The sequence below is a fragment of the Ambystoma mexicanum genome, chromosome 13, assembly GCF_040938575.1.
Source record: "Ambystoma mexicanum isolate Mex_15411 chromosome 13, UKY_AmexF1_1, whole genome shotgun sequence".
Lineage (NCBI taxonomy): Eukaryota > Metazoa > Chordata > Amphibia > Caudata > Ambystomatidae > Ambystoma > Ambystoma mexicanum.
In genome coordinates, this window is record NC_090938.1 from 134584491 (window position 1) to 134604015 (window position 19525).

The window sequence follows — 19525 nt, forward strand, 5'->3', positions numbered from 1 at the left end:
CCCATGTCAGTGCTAATACCAGACAGGTCTTCACCGACATCCTCTTCTCTGTCCCTTCCTCAGATCTATGGACTCCTCACCCCATTTCTACTCTCTCCCCTTTCACATCCTCTCCCATTAATGGCAGCACCAAGTGGTAAGTCCTCTTGGCGGGTTTCGCATCATCCCGGTGTATCATTGATGTTTACCACACTGGCGCTATCTTGGTTCAGGGTCCTTCTCTTTGACCGGTGCCTGCCATCCCTCATTAACTTAATTTCCCACACATGCTTCTCCTCCATCCACTTTTTCTGCCCCCCCTTCAACCGGTGTACCACACCCCTGTACTCCTCAGAATACCTTCAAAGGCAGAGACCTCCTTCATCTAGCCACACTTAACTCTCACTCAGCCAAACAAACACTCTGCCGACATTTGCCTCCTTCTGGAAGACATCGATCTTGACATCCTTCCTCTTAGCGAGATGTGGTCGAAGTGAGCGGGAGCGTTCGGGAGCGGTGCTCCTCTACTTTTTTAAATGACCTTTTACAGCTCCTATACTTTTATTTGAAAAAGAAACTGTTCCGGAATGGTTTCATTTTAAAATGAAAGTGTAGGAAGAAGTTGAGACTTGCACTTTCAGTGCACTGCACTGAACGTTCCCTTAAATAGCAGGTACAAGTGTTTGGTGGGGTGTATTGTGTGTGGGAGGGGACGTGGTGATGGGGTTTGTGGGGAGTGAGTGCAAGCCAGCAGGATACATAGTTCCACTACTTCTTTTCGTACACTTCGACCACCGGATGTGGTTCAATGCCAGCTCAGTCATTGCTTTTGACTCCCTTGTCCCCAATGGCTACAAGATCATTTCCAAGCCCTGCCCTAACCATTCTGGCTGTGGGGTAGCCTTAATTTTCCCTGAGTGGGTCCCTTTTTCATTCATACCCACCCAGCCTTACTCCTCCTTTGAGTCACTGGTGTGCAAGTTGGTCATCTCTCCCTCCTCCTCTCTGACCATTGCCACTATCTACAGGCCCCTTGGCTCTACCACCCTGTTCCTCTCTGAATGGGCTGATTTCTGCTCCTCTCTCCACTCCACCACGTCTAAACTCCTTCTCTTGGGCAATTTCAACATCTATCTGGACTCTTCCATCACTGCTTCCATTCTCTTCCGTGACCTCTGCACCTCGCTCACCGTCTCCATTCTCCCTTCCTGTCCAACGCACTTGAATGAACACACTCTTGACGCCCTCATCCACTCTGATCTTTCATTCTCCTCCCCACTGGTCACCTCTCTCTCCTGGTCAGATCACTTTCTACTCTCCTCCCACTTGGGACCCTTCGGCCCTCTGACCGCACCTACCCCAGCCCTGCCAACCTCGTTCATGAACATTTGTCCGATGAAACGAGGGTCAGCTGTTGCCTTCGCTTCCACCTTCATCCCACTCTCTCCCCCCACCCCAGCCTCTACCTCTGACTCTATTCCCAGCAACCTCCATCTGGCCATTACTATCACTCCGGACATTCTTGCCCCAATCATGAGGATCCACCTGAAACCTGCCTCTAAACGTAACACCTAATACGACTCTGAACGTGCAGCCCTGAAGCGCAAGCGCAGAGCTGCTGAATGGAAGTGTCAGTCCTCTGGCTCACCCTCTGACAAACTGGCATGTCGCCTGCTCCAAAGACAATACAGACTTTACATTCACACCAAGAAAAGGGCCCACATCCAGGGACGGGACTCTGGTGCATCCAACAACTCGGCTGAACTCTTTAAAATCTGCCGTGAACTAGCAAACCCATCCACAGTCTCCTTCTCAACCCTGCCCTCCCAAGCCACACTATTAAAACTCAGGACATCCTGAGCATCCGTGCGTCCCTCTCCCCAACCCCTCTTACACTCCCTTGCCTCCTATGGCCTCTCACCCTCCTTCTTCCTCTCTCACCTCACCCCCCCCTGTCTCACCTGATGAGGTCACCAGAGTTGTCTGCTCCATGAAGGTCTACTCCAAACAGGTTTCCCCCTGCTCCTCCAGAACCATTAAGGACAACATTGTCTCTCTTGCCCCTGCACTTGCTGATTTATGCAACCACTCCTTTGCCACTGGATCTTTCCCCTCCTCACTCAAGCACTCCCTTGTGTGCCCCCTCCTGAAAAAACCTTCAGTGGGAGTGGAACTTCTAGGCAATGTCCTGAATGTGTGGGAGGAAGGGGAGGTAGGAGAGAGAGGAACGAAAGATGACTCCAAGGTTTGTGGCTTCAGATGAAGGAGAAGAGGGGGGCATAGAGCATGGCCAAAGTGAGGGGAAGAAAGAGGGAGCAGGGGTCCTAATAGGAAAGATCTCAGTCTCACTGGCATTGAGGCAGAGATCGTTGGAAGGGCCCCAGGACTTGATGGCAGATAGGCAGTCTGGGATGGTGGAGGAAGTAAGAGGGTCAGCTGGGAGGTTAAAGAAAAGTTGTGTGTCATCTGCGTAGCACTGGAAGTTAGGGGAGAAGGTGGAAATGAGAGTGCCAGTGGGGCAAGGTAATTGTTAAAGAGCCAAGGGGAGAGGTTGGAGCCCTGTCGGACACCACAGGTGGAGGAAGATGTAGCGGAGGAGAAGGTGTCCAGAATAACCTAGGTTGGACGGTCACTTAGGAAGGTAACCAGTCCAGTGCCCACTCCGAGATACCCAGGGTATCGTGGAGCTGTTTTATGAGGATGGAATGGTTGAACGTGTCAAAGGCGGAGGAGCAATCAAGTAGAATAAGGACAGCTGGAGAGTTAGAGTCCAGAAATGCGAGTAGTTCTTCATGTGTGTTCAGAAGAGCATTATCTGTGCCGCTGGATGCTCGGAATCCGGATTGGGGGTTCTGAAGACCACTATCAAGTTCAGTATGAGAAGTAAGTTGGGGGAGGCCAGTTTCTCCAAGAGTTTCCCAAGGAAAGGGGTGATAGAGATGGGGCAGTAGTTGGCTGGGCAAGTAGGATCAAAGGAATTCTCCCTTTTCTCACTTTTCCCCAGAAGCTCAATTTTACCCGAGCCCTGGTTCTCTCTAGGCTTGACTACTGCAATAGCCTTCTAATGAATCTAGCCTCTTCCTCTCTACGACATCTCCAGCTAATTCAGAATAGGTCAGCAAGACTTATCCTTTGCCCCAAGTCGAGGGATTACATATCTCCTACCCTAAAAACTCTACACTGGCTCCCGGTTGCCACAGTGATTTAATTCAAATCCCTCTGCATCATCCATAAGGCTGTCTGGGGCGGGAACCACACTATCTGCAACTTGCTCTTACTAAATACTCTCCCACTAGACCTCTACATTCCTCTGGTACCAATTATCTGAGTGTAAAGTGCTTCGCTAAACAGAGGGCCGGTGGCCGATCTCTTTCCTCGGCTGGCTCCCTCTTACGGAAGAGCCTCCCGCTTCCTCTTCATCTTAAGCCAGACCTCCTCAAATTCTGGGAGACTTTCCTTTTCACCTCCTCCTTCCCTTCTTTCCTCTCCTGCTAACCTCACAGTCGCTGGATTGGTTACCAGGGCCATTGTGTGTCCTTCTGGGCCCTGGCCTCCCACACTCAGCAGTTGCCCTGGCAGCCACTGCCCTACAACACTGTAGACCTGCACTTAGCCACTTATTGCAGCTCAACGCTCCCCAGCACTTACTACACTGAGCACTTACATCTGCTGCTCAACCACGAGCACAGGCACTCCAGCACTTACCCTCCACTCCCTCCTCGCTCTTCTCTCTGTGCGCTTGGACGCTCTGAATGCTCACAAGGCCTAGAAGGTCTGTCTTTATCCTCCAGTGCATACATTGTTTTCAATCCCATGTTCCCTCCCTGTTGCCCTGTGGGCGCTTTGAAACACAATTCACTTGTTGTATAAGCGCCTAACAAATGCACAATAAATACAAATAAATAATACCCAAGGAATGGAAAGAGAATGACACATTTAGCGGGAATGCTTGGATTGCAGAGGGTAATCTCAATTACTCAAAGTCCGATCATTTCTCCTTGCATTCATTACGTTGCTCACGCCCATCCAGATGAAGGGGTGATCATTACGTAATATATTGAATATTAACAGGGTGAGCTGTGAAGGGGTGGCTCATCTGGGCTCTTGTGTTGCGTGAAAAGTTTTTTAATTTTTGTATTTGTTTGTAAAAAAAAGCAAAAGAAATCAATGATACAGGGTTTGCTAATTTGGGCATTCATCCGAAGGAATGAATTGGATGAGGACGAGCAGAATTGAAGGAGTATTGTCGATTAGCTTATGTAAGACGGCCATATCCCACAAACGCTTGTGCATATCTCCCGTACCATGTATCTTTTCCAGTACGTCCTTGTCTTGCAACTCTGCATGAATGTCTCTCTCTCCCATGCACCATTCCTTTCCTGCTGCATTCATGTCCCGCCATTCCGTGTGTTCTGTTCTGTTTATATGCTTACATCGCGCCGGAAGCCCGCGACACATCTGCCACCACGTGCACCTTCTTCCTTATAACCATATTCCCTGCCAATGTGCATGTCTCACGCGCCCCTACATTGTGATTCCGGATGAATGCCTCTCTCCCCCAGCTTTTCTCTTCTACACTCATGGCCTCCAGTTCGTGGAGGGTGTCTCCCCCTCAGTACCCTCCATCTCTTGCTCTTTCGTGTAACTGTTTCCCTCTCCACGTTGATTTGTTCCTATGTTCCCATCCCGCTGTTCCTTGCAAACCTTTCCCTCTACACAGACCTTATCAGAAATAACAATGGCCATTTGCAATTATTACGTTTAAAATTCTCTCCTTGCAAAATGATTTCTCATACACCCATCCCTCATTCCTACTCCTAAACTCATGTTAGGCAATTCCTTGGGGACATCTTCCTCCCTGTACACACACCCTTACCCCACATTAATTTATGCCTGAACAATCATAGCTTTCCCCTGGTCCCTGCCCCTCTGCAGAGAAAGGTATAGCTATCCCTCTCTGGGACATATATGGCCCCCTACCGACAAACCTAGGCCCTCTGACACTACTAAGGCGGTGAGTTGGTGCTGTATAAAAGCCTCATATTGTAACATAACATCCTGCATTTCCTCACAAAAGTCCCCCTTCCTACGTGGCTTTTCTTGTATACCGGCGCCCCTCGAGGATGTCTTCTCGGCGCTCCTTCTTTCAGGCTTTCTAAATGGACCTCTCTTCCCGCAGCCTCCTTATCTAACGAGCTCTCTGCTTCCACCAACAGGAGAAAAAACCGAGTCTGAAGCGAAGGCCAAAGGAACTAAAGCAAAGCTGAAGGAGTCGGCATCCATGTTCCAGGTGAACGGAGCCAAGAAGGACTCCAAGGGAAAAAAGAAAGGTGAGAGGCCGCCGTGTGTCTGCACACCACACAGACTGCTCTGAGCAACACTTCAAGGTGTCACTTACAACATTCTACGGGTTCTGTGTTGACAACCTTATGTTATGTTATTGGGGTTGATACTGCATTCAGCTGACATTAGCATGACATCTGGGTGTTTTGGTGGATCTGAAAGAGGGGTGAGGCAAAACACAAGATAGTGTTGTTGCTCTGTGGATGTGTGCAGACCGGAAGTAACCGGATCTATGAGTGCAGAAAGGTTCCAGGTGTTCTGTGTTGAGGACGTAGACGCATTTGTGTCCAAAGGGGAGCCTTTTGCGTCCATGGTGTTGGGATACATTGGCACAGGCTGGGGTATTTAAGTTGGTTGTGTAGGTGAAGTGGTCGGATGTTTGATATATGTTGGGTGGGGTGTGCAACTGCTGTATGTGGATGGCTTAGCTCAGGCCAGAAAGCGTGCACTCGTCACTAGCCATTGGCGAGTGATACTTCACTCATGGCAAGTATAAATAGTGTGCTGTGCGCATGTGGAGGACTGAGAAGGCTAGAGCTTCTTTTGCCCGGACTGAGAAGGCTAGAGCTTCTTTTGCCCGGCTGGTAGGTTGCTAATTGAAAGTTTTACCACTGCTTAGTTAGTATGTGTATTGTGTGCTAGAAGATATCATTTGAATGTGTTAGTGCAGGGAGCAGTCAAAGACTTTGAAATGCAGGTTGGCGAGGAGCTCAGACAAAACCTGATGCCACATATAGAAGATTATAAAATGTCACAGGAACACATGGTAAAAGGTATGAACGTCATCACAAAGCATTAGCAGTCACAGAAACCCATGAAAAAGGCCTTTAAAGGCAAAACAACATGTCCTCCCCATCCTCCGACCACTGGCTTCTTGCAGACAAGTCACATTTCACTTTCTCACTGATGCCACTGTCAGACCATGTGCCTGTCTGTCTGTCTCCCTCGCACTTAGTGTGCTGTAAGCATATGGAAATTGGCATGGTAAATGCTAAGGATTATGGGAGATGTGATGAATCTGATGATGTCATCACTCCTTTCCCTGAGGAAGCATCTGCTCATGTGGCCAGGGGACGGCAGCTGAAACCTGATCCTGACACTGGGGGCGGCTATATGAGGGAGGACTCTCAAGGTGATGACAAAATCATCAGAGAAAGTCACATACCACAATTCCCTTTTAGGGGCATTCCCTCCCTTCCTCGTACCTTGATGGCACATTGTAACATTTGTCGACCACTTGCCAAGTCTGCCTCAAGTATTCCCTGACATTACATAAGGAACTGTTACACCTTTCCGTCATCGCTGCTTTTTACATTTGCGTAAGTGGAGACTGTGCAGTTCCGCGCTTTGTTGTACGGCAGCGCTGTCTATTCCTGTCAATGCTATCAGTTTTAGCAGTACTGTTGTTCCGCGTTGCCAGCGCACGTCAAGAGTAGGTCACATGATTCATCCACGCAACCAGCTGACTCTTACGACAAGTCATGTGGCACTATTTCAGAACCGAAGGCTTTCGCCCTCTCGCGTCGCTACTGACTTGCATGACGCTCCGTAAGTTAGAATTCTAGGTACTCCTTACTCTCGTGTATCCAAGCTATCCTGCCTGTTACTACTTATTCCTTTTTCTCTCCTACCGTCTAGCGTTCCCTTCCAGCGCTCCCTTCCAGCTATTACTACCTTTCAGCCTGCATTTCCGGGAACCCGTTCGCTATCCTATCTCAAGCCTTTATTACAAAGTGAAAACAGCGGAATCCCAAGTCTTCCTGACTCGGTGAGTTCCTTCCCCGGTCCTCCGTTTCTTCTCCGTTCCTGGTTAGTTTTTTATCCGTTCTTTCCCGCTCCTGTTTAGTATTCTTTCCTCTCATTACTACAGAAGTTCCTGAAGGAACTAGAACTCCAGTCCTTACCTACCTTTCACTCCGAGAAATCTCCACCTCTCATCAACAGCTAGAACCTACCAACACCATCCGTAAGAACATACTCACCTGTATTATTTCTGTTCTTCTATTCCGGTTTCCTCCTATATTTACCTGTTATTTTCTCCCGATAGAACCTGTGATACTGCCATCGAGCCAGGAGTTCTGTGCCTTGGATAGCCATCTTTCTGCAAGGATCTCCGACAATGCGTCCAGGGTTTTTTCCCCTTTGAGGGTTTCCCTGGGGGTCCTGCCTCTCCCTGTTGAGGTTTTCTTTCCTTCCGAAGGGGTAGGGGGCTCAGGACTCTCAGGGAGGCTCTTCATTTCCACTGTTGCTGTCCCGGTTCCGGCGTTCTGACCAGGTTGGTGGAAACTTGTATGTACATTCCCCCGCTTGTGGGTTTCATTTTGATTTGCCGGATTAGAGTGTCACAGTTAGCGACGCCCACTGCTCATTAACCTGGTCGGAGCGGTAGTGCTGGGATGGAACAACAAATGCAGCAATTGATGGCTGCTATGCAGTCCATGTCTCTTGAAATGCAGAGTCTTAAACAGGACAATGCACAGTTGAAGCAACAGTTTGCCCGGGCCTTTTCTGAAACCCCTCCCGTTACCCTCTCCACGGGCAAATATGATGGTGACCCTCATAGGTTAAAAGAATTTCTTGATAGTTGCACCATCCAGTTTACGTTTAAATCTCGATTCTTCCCCACCGATAAGGACAAGGTGGGCTTTCTTATTTCACACCTAACGGGCCCCGCCCTTGCTTGGGCTACTCCGTTAGTCACTTCCGGAAACGCTATATTGGATTCCTACCCAGCGTTCTCCAACAGTCTCAGGTCCATGTTTGGTCGGCAAGAGATTTCGGTAGCCACGCAGGAAAGGCTTTTAGATCTAAGGCAAGGTCATAAGGACCTTATGTCCTACATTACCCAATTCAAACAGTTATCTTCCGAAACCGGTTGGCCGGATGACGGACTACTCACCCTCTTTCGACGAGGACTTGCTGAGGATTTGAAGGATGAGGTGTCCAAGATTCCACGGCCTGCAAACCTGGCTGAGATGATATCCTTGACTATGCAAATAGATTACCGTCTCCAAGAGCGTTCAATAGAAAGGAAGAAGGGGAAAGGCCCCATGTCTTAACCCAGATCTCTTGACCCTTCCACATAAGACCATTCCTTCTGAGGAACCCATGCAGATAGGATCAGTTAGGGGTCCTATTTCAGCAATAGAGAGAGAACGAAGGAAAGCCTTAAATTTGTGTATGTATTGTGGGTCTTCTTCCCATTTGTTGCGAGATTGTCCAGTTGTTCCTCCTCGCAGATCCAGACCTTTGCCGTCGGGAAACGCCAAGCCCCTACCGTAAGGGGAACCACGGTAGGAGTCCAGCTTCAGGGTTCCCCGACCGAAGATGAGTCCACTCCTGAACCGTTGGCTCATAACCCATCCATGATTGTACTTTCATTAACCATCTTGTTGCCTGACCGGAACTTGATGGGTATACCGGCTCTGCTCGACTGCGGAGCCACTGGAAACTTCATTGACGATAAATGGGCAGCCAAGAATGGGATAGACAGAACTCCTAAGTCCTTTACTACACCCATCCTAGGGGTAGATGGAAGTCCATTAAGCTCGGGACCTATACGAGAACAAACCAAGCAGCTAACTTGTTTGATCGCCTCTCATAAAGAGACATTGGTGTTTGATTTAATCAGAGCGGCACACTTCCCCATAATTCTTGGTCTGCCTTGGCTGCGATTACATAACCCCTACATAAACTGGAAGGTAGGAACACTTTTTCTGGGTTCGGAGTACTGTGTCGCGCATTGTCTTTCACACAATTCTGTAGGCATCTATATTCCATCAGAGCCTCCTCCTACCACCGAGTTGCCTTCCATCGGTCACTTGGGTCTGATTCCCGAATGTCACCAGCACTTTCTCAGGGTTTTCTCTACTCCCCAGTTTCCAACACTTCCTCCTCATCGAAGAGATGATTGTCATATAGACCTGCTTCCAGATCAACCGGTTCCGTTTGGACGCATGTATGTGTTGTCCCAACGTGAGAAGAGTGCCCTTCGAGAATACCTCCATGCTAATCTCCAGAACGGTCTCATTACCGAATCTAAGTCTCCTGCTGGAGCTTCCTTATTTTTTATTCCAAAGAAAGATACAGAAGAATTGAGACCGTGCATCGATTACAGAGGACTTAATAAGATCACTATTCCTGACAAGTATCCGATGCCATTGATTAAAGACATTCTCGAAGCCGTCCGTGGAGCAGCACTTTACACTAAATTGGACCTTAGGGGGGCCTATCACCTCATCCGAATCGCTCCTAATGACGAATGGAAGACGGCCTTTCGAACACCTTTCGGACACTTCCAATACCAAGTCATGCCCTTTGGTCTAGTTAATGCGCCTGCTGTGTTTCAGCGGTTTATGGATCACCTCTTCGTCGATTTGCTTCTTCACTGTGTCGTCATTTACCTCGATGACATTTTGATATTCTCAGCTACTCTTGAAGACCACATCCAGCACGTCAACCTAGTCCTGAGTCGCTTACAGACGAATCATTTGTATTGTAAGGCGGAGAAGTGTGAGTTCCATCAAACACAGATAACCTACCTAGGATTTGTCCTTTCAGCAAACGGGATCTCCATGGATCCAAGAAAAGTTTCTGCCGTGCTGGATTGGCCAGCACCTTCCACCGTAAAGGAGGTTCAGCGATTCCTCGGATTTGCAAATTTCTATCGGAAATTCATTCCCTGTTACTCTGAGACTATCCTACCTATTACTCGACTACTCAAGAAGGGGATCGCCTTCTCTTGGGACCCTTCAGCCCAACAAGCCTTTGAGACTTTAAAGGGTTTATTCATCTCTGCCAGGGTTTTACTCAATCCGGATCAATCTCGTCAGTTCATCATTGAGACGGACGCTTCTCACCATGGTCTAGGAGCCGTCCTTCTACAAACAACAGATTCAGGGGAGGAGAGACCGGTGGCCTATCTGTCAAAAACGTTTAACTCCTCGGAACTACACTACTCGGTACTTGAAAAAGAGTTATTGGCCATTAAGAAGGCCTTCGAAGAATGGAGACATCTTCTACTAGGCTCTCCCCATGCCATAGTGGTCCGAACAGATCATCAGAACTTGAAAGTACTACTACAGGCTCAAACCACCAATAGTAGACAAGCACGGTGGGCGTATTTTTTTTTGCCTTATCGGATCGAATTCACCTTTCTCCCAGGAAGCCAGAACCTGAGAGCCGATGCCTTATCTCGAAAGAAACCACATGTTTCTCAATTCTGTTCAGAGAAGATGTTTCCTCAAGCGAGATTTGTGGCAGTCATTTCTGACTTTCTACATTTACTAAAGCAGGATACCATTAAGAATCAATCCAGATGTGAAAATCTTCTTTCTACTCACCATCTTACAAGGGATTGAGGATTATATTTCCAAGCAGAACAAGTACTAATTCCTTCCAGCGTTCTTCAATCTGAGGTCCTTCGGATGTGCCATGACTCTAGAGCGGCAGGGCACCGGGGAATACAGACTACTCTGGATTTGATAAAACGATATTTCTGGTGGCCAACTCTTCAGGTCGATGTTCATGATTATGTAAACTCTTGTGCAACATGTATCCAGTCTAAATCTTCACGAGCTCCTCCTTTTGGTTTACTTACCCGCATGCCTATACCAGAGAAACCTTGGCAAATCATCTCCACCGACTTTATAGTGGATCTTCCCCCTTCCTCAGGTTATACGACCATAATGGTCACCATAGACTACTTGACCAAGATGGCACACTTCATTCCCTTGGTCAAATTGCCAGGGGCAGCCCAAATGGCTAGGATCTTCATTTCTGAAGTGTTTTCCAGACACGGACTACCTGAAGTCATAGTCTCTGACAGAGGGCCCCAATACACTTCACAATATTGGAAGGGAGTCTGTCACTTTTTGGGCATCAAGAGGGCACTCAGTTCGGGATATCATCCCCAGACCAACGGGCAGACGGAACGTCTTAACCAAACACTGGAGGGATACCTACGTTGTTACGTCTCAGCAGCTCAAGATAATTGGGCTGAACTGTTATCAATAGCAGAGTTTGCTTACAATAATGCCAAGCACACAGCTCTTAAGACTAGCCCCTTCTTCTGTTCATACGGATTTCACCCCTCTTTTGTCCCTACTGCTACTCCTTCCTCCTCTAAACTACCAGGGGTAGACTGTCTGATAGACAACATCCAGTCTGGCCAAAAGAAGGCTCGTTTGGCTCTTCAAGAAGCCCAGGATCGAGCCAAGCGATATGCAGACCGACATCGACGCAAATTTCCAGAACTACAAGTAGGAGACAAGGTTTGGTTGGCCTCTCGGTTTCTCCCAAGACACTTAGTCCCTTCTAAGTTATCTCCTAAGTTTTATGGTCCTTTCAAGTTGTTATCCAAAGTGGGCTCGGCAGCTGTTCGACTGGCTCTCCCAGCTGCCTGGTCCCGCATTCATCCTGTTTTTCATCTATCTCAAGTGAAACCAACTGTAGCCGATCGTTTCCGACGCTCTACTAAGACCATTCCACCTCCGGTAATCACTGATACCGGGACAGAATATGAGGTGGCTGGTATCTGTGATTCCCACTACCACAGGGGTCAGCTGCAATTTCTCATTGATTGGAAGGGGTATTCTCCAGCTGAAAGAATGTGGGAACCTGCTTCTGGTGTTCACTCTCCCCTTTTGGTTCGACGTTTTTATCGTCTACACCCCGGGAAGCCCGGATCACCCCCCAGGAGGAGAGGGCATAAAGTTACACCTTTCCGTCATCGCTGCTTTTTACATTTGCATAAGTGGAGACTGTGCAGTTCCGCGCTTTGTTGTACGGCAGCGCTGTCTATTCCTGTCAATGCTATCAGTTTTAGCGGTACTGTTGTTCCGCGTTGCCAGCGCACGTCAAGAATAGGTCACATGATTCATCCACGCAACCAGCTGACTCTTACGACAAGTCATGTGGCACTATTTCAGAACCGAAGGCTTTCGCCCTCTCGCGTCGCTACTGACTTGCATGACGCTCCGTAAGTTCGAATTCTAGGTACTCCTTACTCTCGTGTATCCAAGCTATCCTGCCTGTTACTACTTATTCCTTTTTCTCTCCTACCGTCTAGCGTTCCCTTCCAGCGCTCCCTTCCCGCTATTACTACCTTTCAGCCTGCATTTCCGGGAACCCGTTCGCTATCCTATCTCAAGCCTTTATTACAAAGTGAAAACAGCGGAATCCCAAGTCTTCCTGACTCGGTGAGTTCCTTCCCCGGTCCTCCGTTTCTTCTCCGTTCCTGGTTAGTTTTTTATCCGTTCTTTCCCTACTCCTGTTTAGTATTCTTTCCTCTCATTACTACAGAAGTTCCTGAAGGAACTAGAACTCCAGTCCTTACCTACCTTTCACTCCGAGAAATCTCCACCTCTCATCAACAGCTAGAATCTACCAACACCATCCGTAAGAACATACTCACCTGTATTATTTCTGTTCTTCTATTCCGGTTTCCTCCTATATTTACCTGTTATTTTCTCCCGATAGAACCTGTGATACTGCCATTGAGCCAGGGGTTCTGTGCCTTGGATAGCCATCTTTCTGCAAGGATCTCCGACAATGCGTCCAGGGTTTTTTCCCATTTGAGGGTTTCCCTGGGAGTCCTGCCTCTCCCTGTTGAGGTTTTCTTTCCTTCCGAAGGGGGTAGGGGGCTCAGGACTCTCAGGGAGGCTCTTCATTTCCGCCGTTGCTGTCCCGGTTCTGGCGTTCTGACCAGGTTGGTGGAAACTTGTATGTACATTCCCCCGCTTGTGGGTTTCATTTTGATTTGCCGGATTAGAGTGTCACAGGAACAGTATATTACTCTTAATGAGAACCACTGTTAGTGGTCTAGTCGCTGGGGAAATTCGATTCGCCCGACATGTTTTAAAACCATGCTGGCATGAGAAGCATGGAGTTCTCCAGCTCAGGACAGAGCAAGACACTGGCGGCAACACAGAGGTACAAGCAGCTACACGGCGCAAGATGGCAGCACAGTGAGCGATGTGCTCAGTACACATTGCATCGCATCGTAGAAACCAGAACAAAGCATAAGGAAGCAAGTTGTGCTTCCTGACTGCTACAGACGCTGTAAAGCCGACTGAAGCCCGAAGGCCTACTGGAGGTGCCGGCAAGGGCAGAGAGATATGTGGGAGCCAGAGAAATATCTGACTTGTAGTCTGGAACACAGAGAAAGCACAATAAAAGAACTGGTGAGCCAAGGAAAAGGGTTGGGACGCTGAAGCACTGTTGGGTGAGATAACGAAAGCCCTAGACATGGGACTGGAGTCTGGGACCCTCAGTACGAACTTGGGGCTGATCAAGAAGGGAAACAATAGAGACATTACATCTTGAAACCTGGTCGAAAATATACCAAGTGTTTGGAAAGCAAGCTGAATGATTAAAGTACCATATAAAAATGGCTGAAAGAAACTGCATACCAATCCTGCCAGGAGAGTATACCAGGCAAAGACAAGTGTTTGAAAGAAACTTCATACAGGTCTTGGCAGGAGAGTATACCAGGAAAAGTCAAGTGTTTGAAAGAAACCGCACAAAAGTCCTTGCAGGAGAGTATACCGGGCAAAGGCAAGTGTGTGCAAGAAAGTGAAAGAGACTACATCCAAGACCTGGCAGGAGAGTATACCAGGCAATAAACTACAGTAAGGAGAGAATCTCAATGAATTCCATGCCCTTAAGATTGTTGTAAATGTGGAAAAGAGCCTGGCAGGGAAGTATACCAGGTGACCTGCGAGTCTGGGTGTCAGGAACCACGGCTGGAAATGCTGGAGCCGTTGGAAGTTCTGACTTTCTCAGTGAGACATTCTAGTCCTCATCCAACATGGCGGTAGTGCCTTTAAAATCTGACTCCGCCCACAAGCCGGTGCGTTGTATCTGTTCTACTTCGTTCAATGCTCCGTTGCTTGTGTAACGTTCATTTCTGTCTTCCAGAGATTTTCACCTTTCTACCCGTCCTCCTTGTTACCTGTGCTCCCTCCGTACTGACGCCTCTAACCCTTTCTCTTTCCGTTCTATGCTCCTCTGTCAAGTACTTTGTTCGTCTTGCAGTTTTGTCTGTGTTCTTTTTTTTATCTGCGTCCGCCTTTCTGCACCTTGCAGCCGGCGACGCCTTCTGTCCGCGGATTTCTCCTTGTTCTTTTTCCGTCTGCATTTTTGTTTACCTACCTTTTTGTCTGCTTTGGTATTTTGCATCTGCCGAGCAATCTTTCTTCCTCACTGGTATCCGCCTCGGTGTTTCCGGGTACCGCGTTCCTCCTTCCTCTCACAGCTACCTCCTTGGCAGTGCCGGTCACTTCCTATTTCTACAACGATCTGAACATTATCCCGTTGGCAGCCCCTCCTTTTCTTTTTTTCGATCTGTGCTTTCCACTTTCATTTCATTGCTTGTAGGTGGAATCCGGTGCATGTCACTGCTGCCTTCATATTCCTTTTTCCTTCTCCTTTTAAACTTACTTCTCTCACTTTCCTTCTACAGCATTTCTTTATTTTCATTTTTCTTTTTGTTCTTCTTTCTTTCCCTTCCATAGTTTTTGTTTTCCTCTTCTTCTTTATTGTTGAATTCTACCATGTCAGGGTTTGTGCCCTATTGGAATAGTCCTCTCCTTGTCTGGAACACATATTGGAGCCCTGCACCATCTGATAATCCAGACATTGAGCACGAAGATCTGTGCCATCTCATTGAACCCATCATTGAACCCATCTATGGACTAGGGTTTTTTCTGCCTTCGGGCTTTTTCCCTAGAATCGAGGATGGCCCCCTGGGATCCCCCGAGGGCAGTTGTCCACTTCTGCCACGGTGGCCTCCGGACGGGCCAGACCTTATCTACACGAGAAGAAGGTTCGAGCACCCAAAGGCAAGGCTTCTACGAAGAAGAAGGAACCCAGGAAGACTTAGGCCGTCGTTCAGGTACTAACCTCAGAGGATTCAGGTGAGGAGAAGGGGGAGGTAGACCCGGAGCTTGACAGCATGCAACGCCCAATCCCAACAATGGCTTCCTTGGAACAGTACCAAGAACTAGTAGCCGCGATGCAGAACCTTACAGCTGAAGTCCAGGCTCTGAGAACGGAGAATATTGCTCTCCGACAACAGATGGTGTTACACCGAGATGATCAGGGCGATCTACCAGCTATGCCCCTCTCCTTTGGCAAAAACGATGGCCACCCAGGAGGACTTAAGGAATTTCTTGACGCCTGTAAGGTGTATTTTGCCTTTCGACCCCATGCATATGAGTCGGCTAGATCAAGAGTTGGGTTTGTTATCGCTAATCTTACCGGTAACGCATTATCTTGGGCTACCCCGTTAGCCCCCAGGAATGACCACTCCTTGAATGACTATGATCATTTTGTAGAGGTGTTCAAAGAAAGATTTGACAGACCCGAGTTCTTCGACTCTTCTCTGGAAGCTATTTTGGGTGTCAAACAAGGGAACACGGATGTCCAAACATAAATTTCTCACTTCCAGAGATTAGCGGCTAAGGCATACTGGCCGCATTCTGCCCAACAAACAATATTCAGACGAGGCCTCCATGACGAGATCAAGGATGAGCTAGCACGAGTAGCCTGACCAGTATCTTGCCAGGAATTGATGACCTTGTCTCTACAGATAGAATTTCGCCTGTTGGAACGGCGACAGGAAAGAAGGCGATTCAGTAGCACCCCTCAGGCTATCAGTCTACCTTCTTCCTCACCTACAACCAGGGCGACCACCACTCCCGAAGAACCTATGCAAATAGGAGCTACCCGAGGGCCACTCACTCCAGAAGAACGCAGACGAAGAAGAGATGCCGGATTGTGTATGTATTGTGGCTCCTCGAAACACTTATTAAGAGACTACCCTGAAGTCCCTCCCCGGTGGAAGGAAAACTTCAGCCCCCGATCTACGGCAAGGGAAGTTTCGGGCAAAGTGCCAAGTACCCTTGCAACCACTCAAGAACAATGAACTATTCCGAGGAAAACAGTCTAATGGTGTTCCAAGTCAAGCTATGGTTATCTGACTCGGGTCCCACCGAGGTATTCGCCATGTTGGACTGCAGAGCAACAGGTAACTTCATGGACTCCAACTGGGCAAGGGAACATGAAGTATCCACCAAACTGAAGGCTGCTCCCATTCCGGTGGAAGGGGTGGATGGTAAGCCTTTGTCCTCCGGACCCCTTACCAGAGAGACAATACCCTTAAGGATGGAGTTGGGTCACCATGAAGAATATCTAGTATTTGATCAAATCAGAGCAGCCCACTTCCCTTTGGTTATTGGGATTCCTTGGTTAAGAAGACATAACCCTCACATTGACTGGAAGGCCAATGGAGTGAACTTCAATTCGCTCTTCTGTAAATCGAATTGCATGGACCTGCCTTCTATCTCCACCAACCAGGGAAAGGAAACGGACAAAACAAGTCCAGCCCATCTGTCCAGCAATAGCAGCCTCGATTCCAATTCAGTATCAAGACTTCTCGGAGGTGTTGCTAGACATTCAACCTCGCAAATTTCCTGCCCACAGGGCAGAAGACTGTGGCATAGACTTGGTTCCGGATGCCGTGATACCTTTTTGGCGAATGTACCCTTTGTCACTCCCTGAGAGGAAGGTTCTGCGAGACTACCTTGACTCCAATCTGCAAAATTGACTCATCCAGGAGTCGAAATCCTCTTGCGGGGCCTCCTTATTCTTCATTCTGAAGAAAGATTCAGCTGAATTACACCTGTGTATTGACTACAGAGGGCTAAATAAGGTGACTATCAGGGATAGGTATCCCATGCCATTGATCCAGGACATCCTGGAGGCTGTACAAGGGGCGTTGTATTTCACCAAGCTTGATTTAAGAGGAGCGTATCATCTCTTAAGAATCAAGCAAGGGGACGAATGGAAAACGGCGTTCCGTACCCTCTTTGGACTATTTTACTACAGGGTGATGCCGTTTGGTCTTGTGAACACACCAGCCGTTTTCCAGAGGTACATGGACAAGGTATTTGCGGACATGTTGTTTCTGTCAGTGGTGGTGTATCTTGACGACATCTTGGTATTCTCCAAGCCGTTACCTGAACATAAGTTAATGGTTAGGAGAGTATTAAAGCGAACTGTTGGTCAAACCCGAAAAATGCCAGTTTGAAACCACTTCTGTGTTCTACTTGGGATTCATTCTGTCCAGGAAGGGTATAGAGATGGATCCCATAAAGGTTAAGGCAATCAGAGAATGGAGAGAACCAGGCAACATTAAGGAGCTACAAAGCTTCCTAGGATTGGCCAACTTCTACAGAAGGTTCATTCCCAACTTTTCCAACACGGTGCTTTCTCTTACTTCTCTATTGAAAAAGGGTGTCAAATTCGCCTTTGGAGAGGAACAGCAGAAGGCATTCCTATCACTTAAGGAGTGTTTCTCTTCAGCTCCCATCTTAGTGCAGCCGGATCAGACTAAGCCTTAAATTCTGGGGACAGACGCTTCGATTGGACCAATAGGGGCCATCTTACTTCAGAAGGCAGAAGACGAATACGAACACCCAGTGGCATACTTCTCTAAAACCCTTACTAGCAGCAAGCGCAATTACTCTGTCCTTGAAAGGGAGTTATTGGCTATCAAGTTGGCCTGCCAAGAGTGGTGCCATCTCCTACAAGGTGCAGCTCATTGCTTTGTGATCCGAACAAACCAACGTAACCTTTGGGTTTTACAGCAAATGGAGTGCACAAATGCCTGACATGCCATGTGGGCCTATTTTTTTCTGCAGTTTGATTTTGTGATAACATACATCCCTGGTACAGAGAACAAGAAGGCAGATGCCTTGTCACGAAGCATAGGAGACAGTTCTGGGTATTACGAAGGACATGATCGTGTTTTCCCTGACCTCAAGATATTGACATCCACTGTCTCCTTCCTCCAAGATCTACTCCCTCAGTATCAAACATGCACTGAGCTCCCTTCCATGGTCAACCAAGGTAGTGATGGGTTGTATTACCATGAAAATGCCCTCTTCATTCCCACCAAGTAACTCCAGAAACTCATCCTTTCCTGGTGTCACGATTCTCCTTTGATGGGACATCCTGGCATTAGGAAGACATACGAACTACTGCAAAGAGGTTTTTGGTGGCCAAGGTTAAGAAAGGATGTATACCAGTATGTTGCTTCTTGTTCGGTTTGTGCCTCTAACAAACATCGAACGGGCAAACCACTAGGTCTACTGCAGCAGTATTCCTTACCAGTACGACCATGGGAACATATTTCTACTGACTTTATAGTTGATCTCCCCCCGTCAGAAGGTATGACGGTGATCATGGTGACGATAGACTCATTCAGTAAATTGGCCCACTTTTCAGCCTTCAAACAAGTACCTTCAGCTTCAGAAACTGCAGAAACTTTCCTCCGGGATATAGTTCGTCTACATGGGTTGCCCCGTACGATTGTATCTGATCGGGGACCTCAGTTCACGTCAAAATTCTGGGCTTCACTCTGTCAAACATTGGGTATTCACCGGGCTCTTTCTTCGGGTTATCACCTGCAGAGTAATGGACAGACTGAAAGACTAAATGCTAGCCTGGAGCAATACCTGAGGTGCTTCTGCAGTCCACAACAGGAAAGATGGTATTGTTACCTTCCGCAAGCGGAGTTCGCCTATAATAATACACTACATACCACAATTCAAATGAGTCCTTTTCTTTGCACCTATGGATTTCATCCCCAACATTTACCCTGGCTCAGCTCCCCATCTACTAAGATTCCTGCCTTTCATGGAGTATTGCAGGAGATACATGAAGTACATGAACTTGCTCAAGAGAGTACATCCTGTTTTCCACGTCTCCCTGCTTAAGGAATTCAAGGAAGACCCGTTCCTAAGACCCGTTCACAAGAGTCGTGTCCAGGTGAACCAGATCCCGGAGGAATATGAAGTGGCATACCTGGTGGATTCCAGATATCGCAAGGGTCGATTACACTACCTGGTTCACTGGAAGGGGTATCCAGTGGAGGAAAGATCCTGGGAACCGGTGAGCCACCTCCATGCCCCTCGGGTTATAAGGAGGTTTCATCAACTCCACCCGGGCAAACCTGGGGGTCCCCCGAGGAGACTGGGGTATACTGTCAGGAACCGCGGCTGGAAATGCTGGAGCCGTTGGAAGTTCTGACTTTCTTGGTGAGACATTCTAGTCCTCACCCAACATGGCGGTAGTGCCTTTAAAATCTGACTCCGCCCACAAGCCGGTGCGTTGGATCTGTTCTACTTCGTTCAACGGT

General features: G+C 48.1%; 1 protein-coding gene across 4 annotated transcripts in view; it reads left to right on the forward strand.

The window, feature by feature from the left end:
* Nucleotides 1-19525, forward strand: part of TULP1 (TUB like protein 1) — a 767520-nt gene that overhangs the window by 416353 nt on the left and 331642 nt on the right. For all 4 annotated transcript variants that reach the window (XM_069633446.1, XM_069633445.1, XM_069633447.1 and 1 more), the window contains one exon: nucleotides 5196-5309. In XM_069633446.1, the coding sequence (XP_069489547.1) occupies nucleotides 5196-5309 (114 nt within the window). The remainder of the gene's footprint in view (nucleotides 1-5195; nucleotides 5310-19525) is intronic.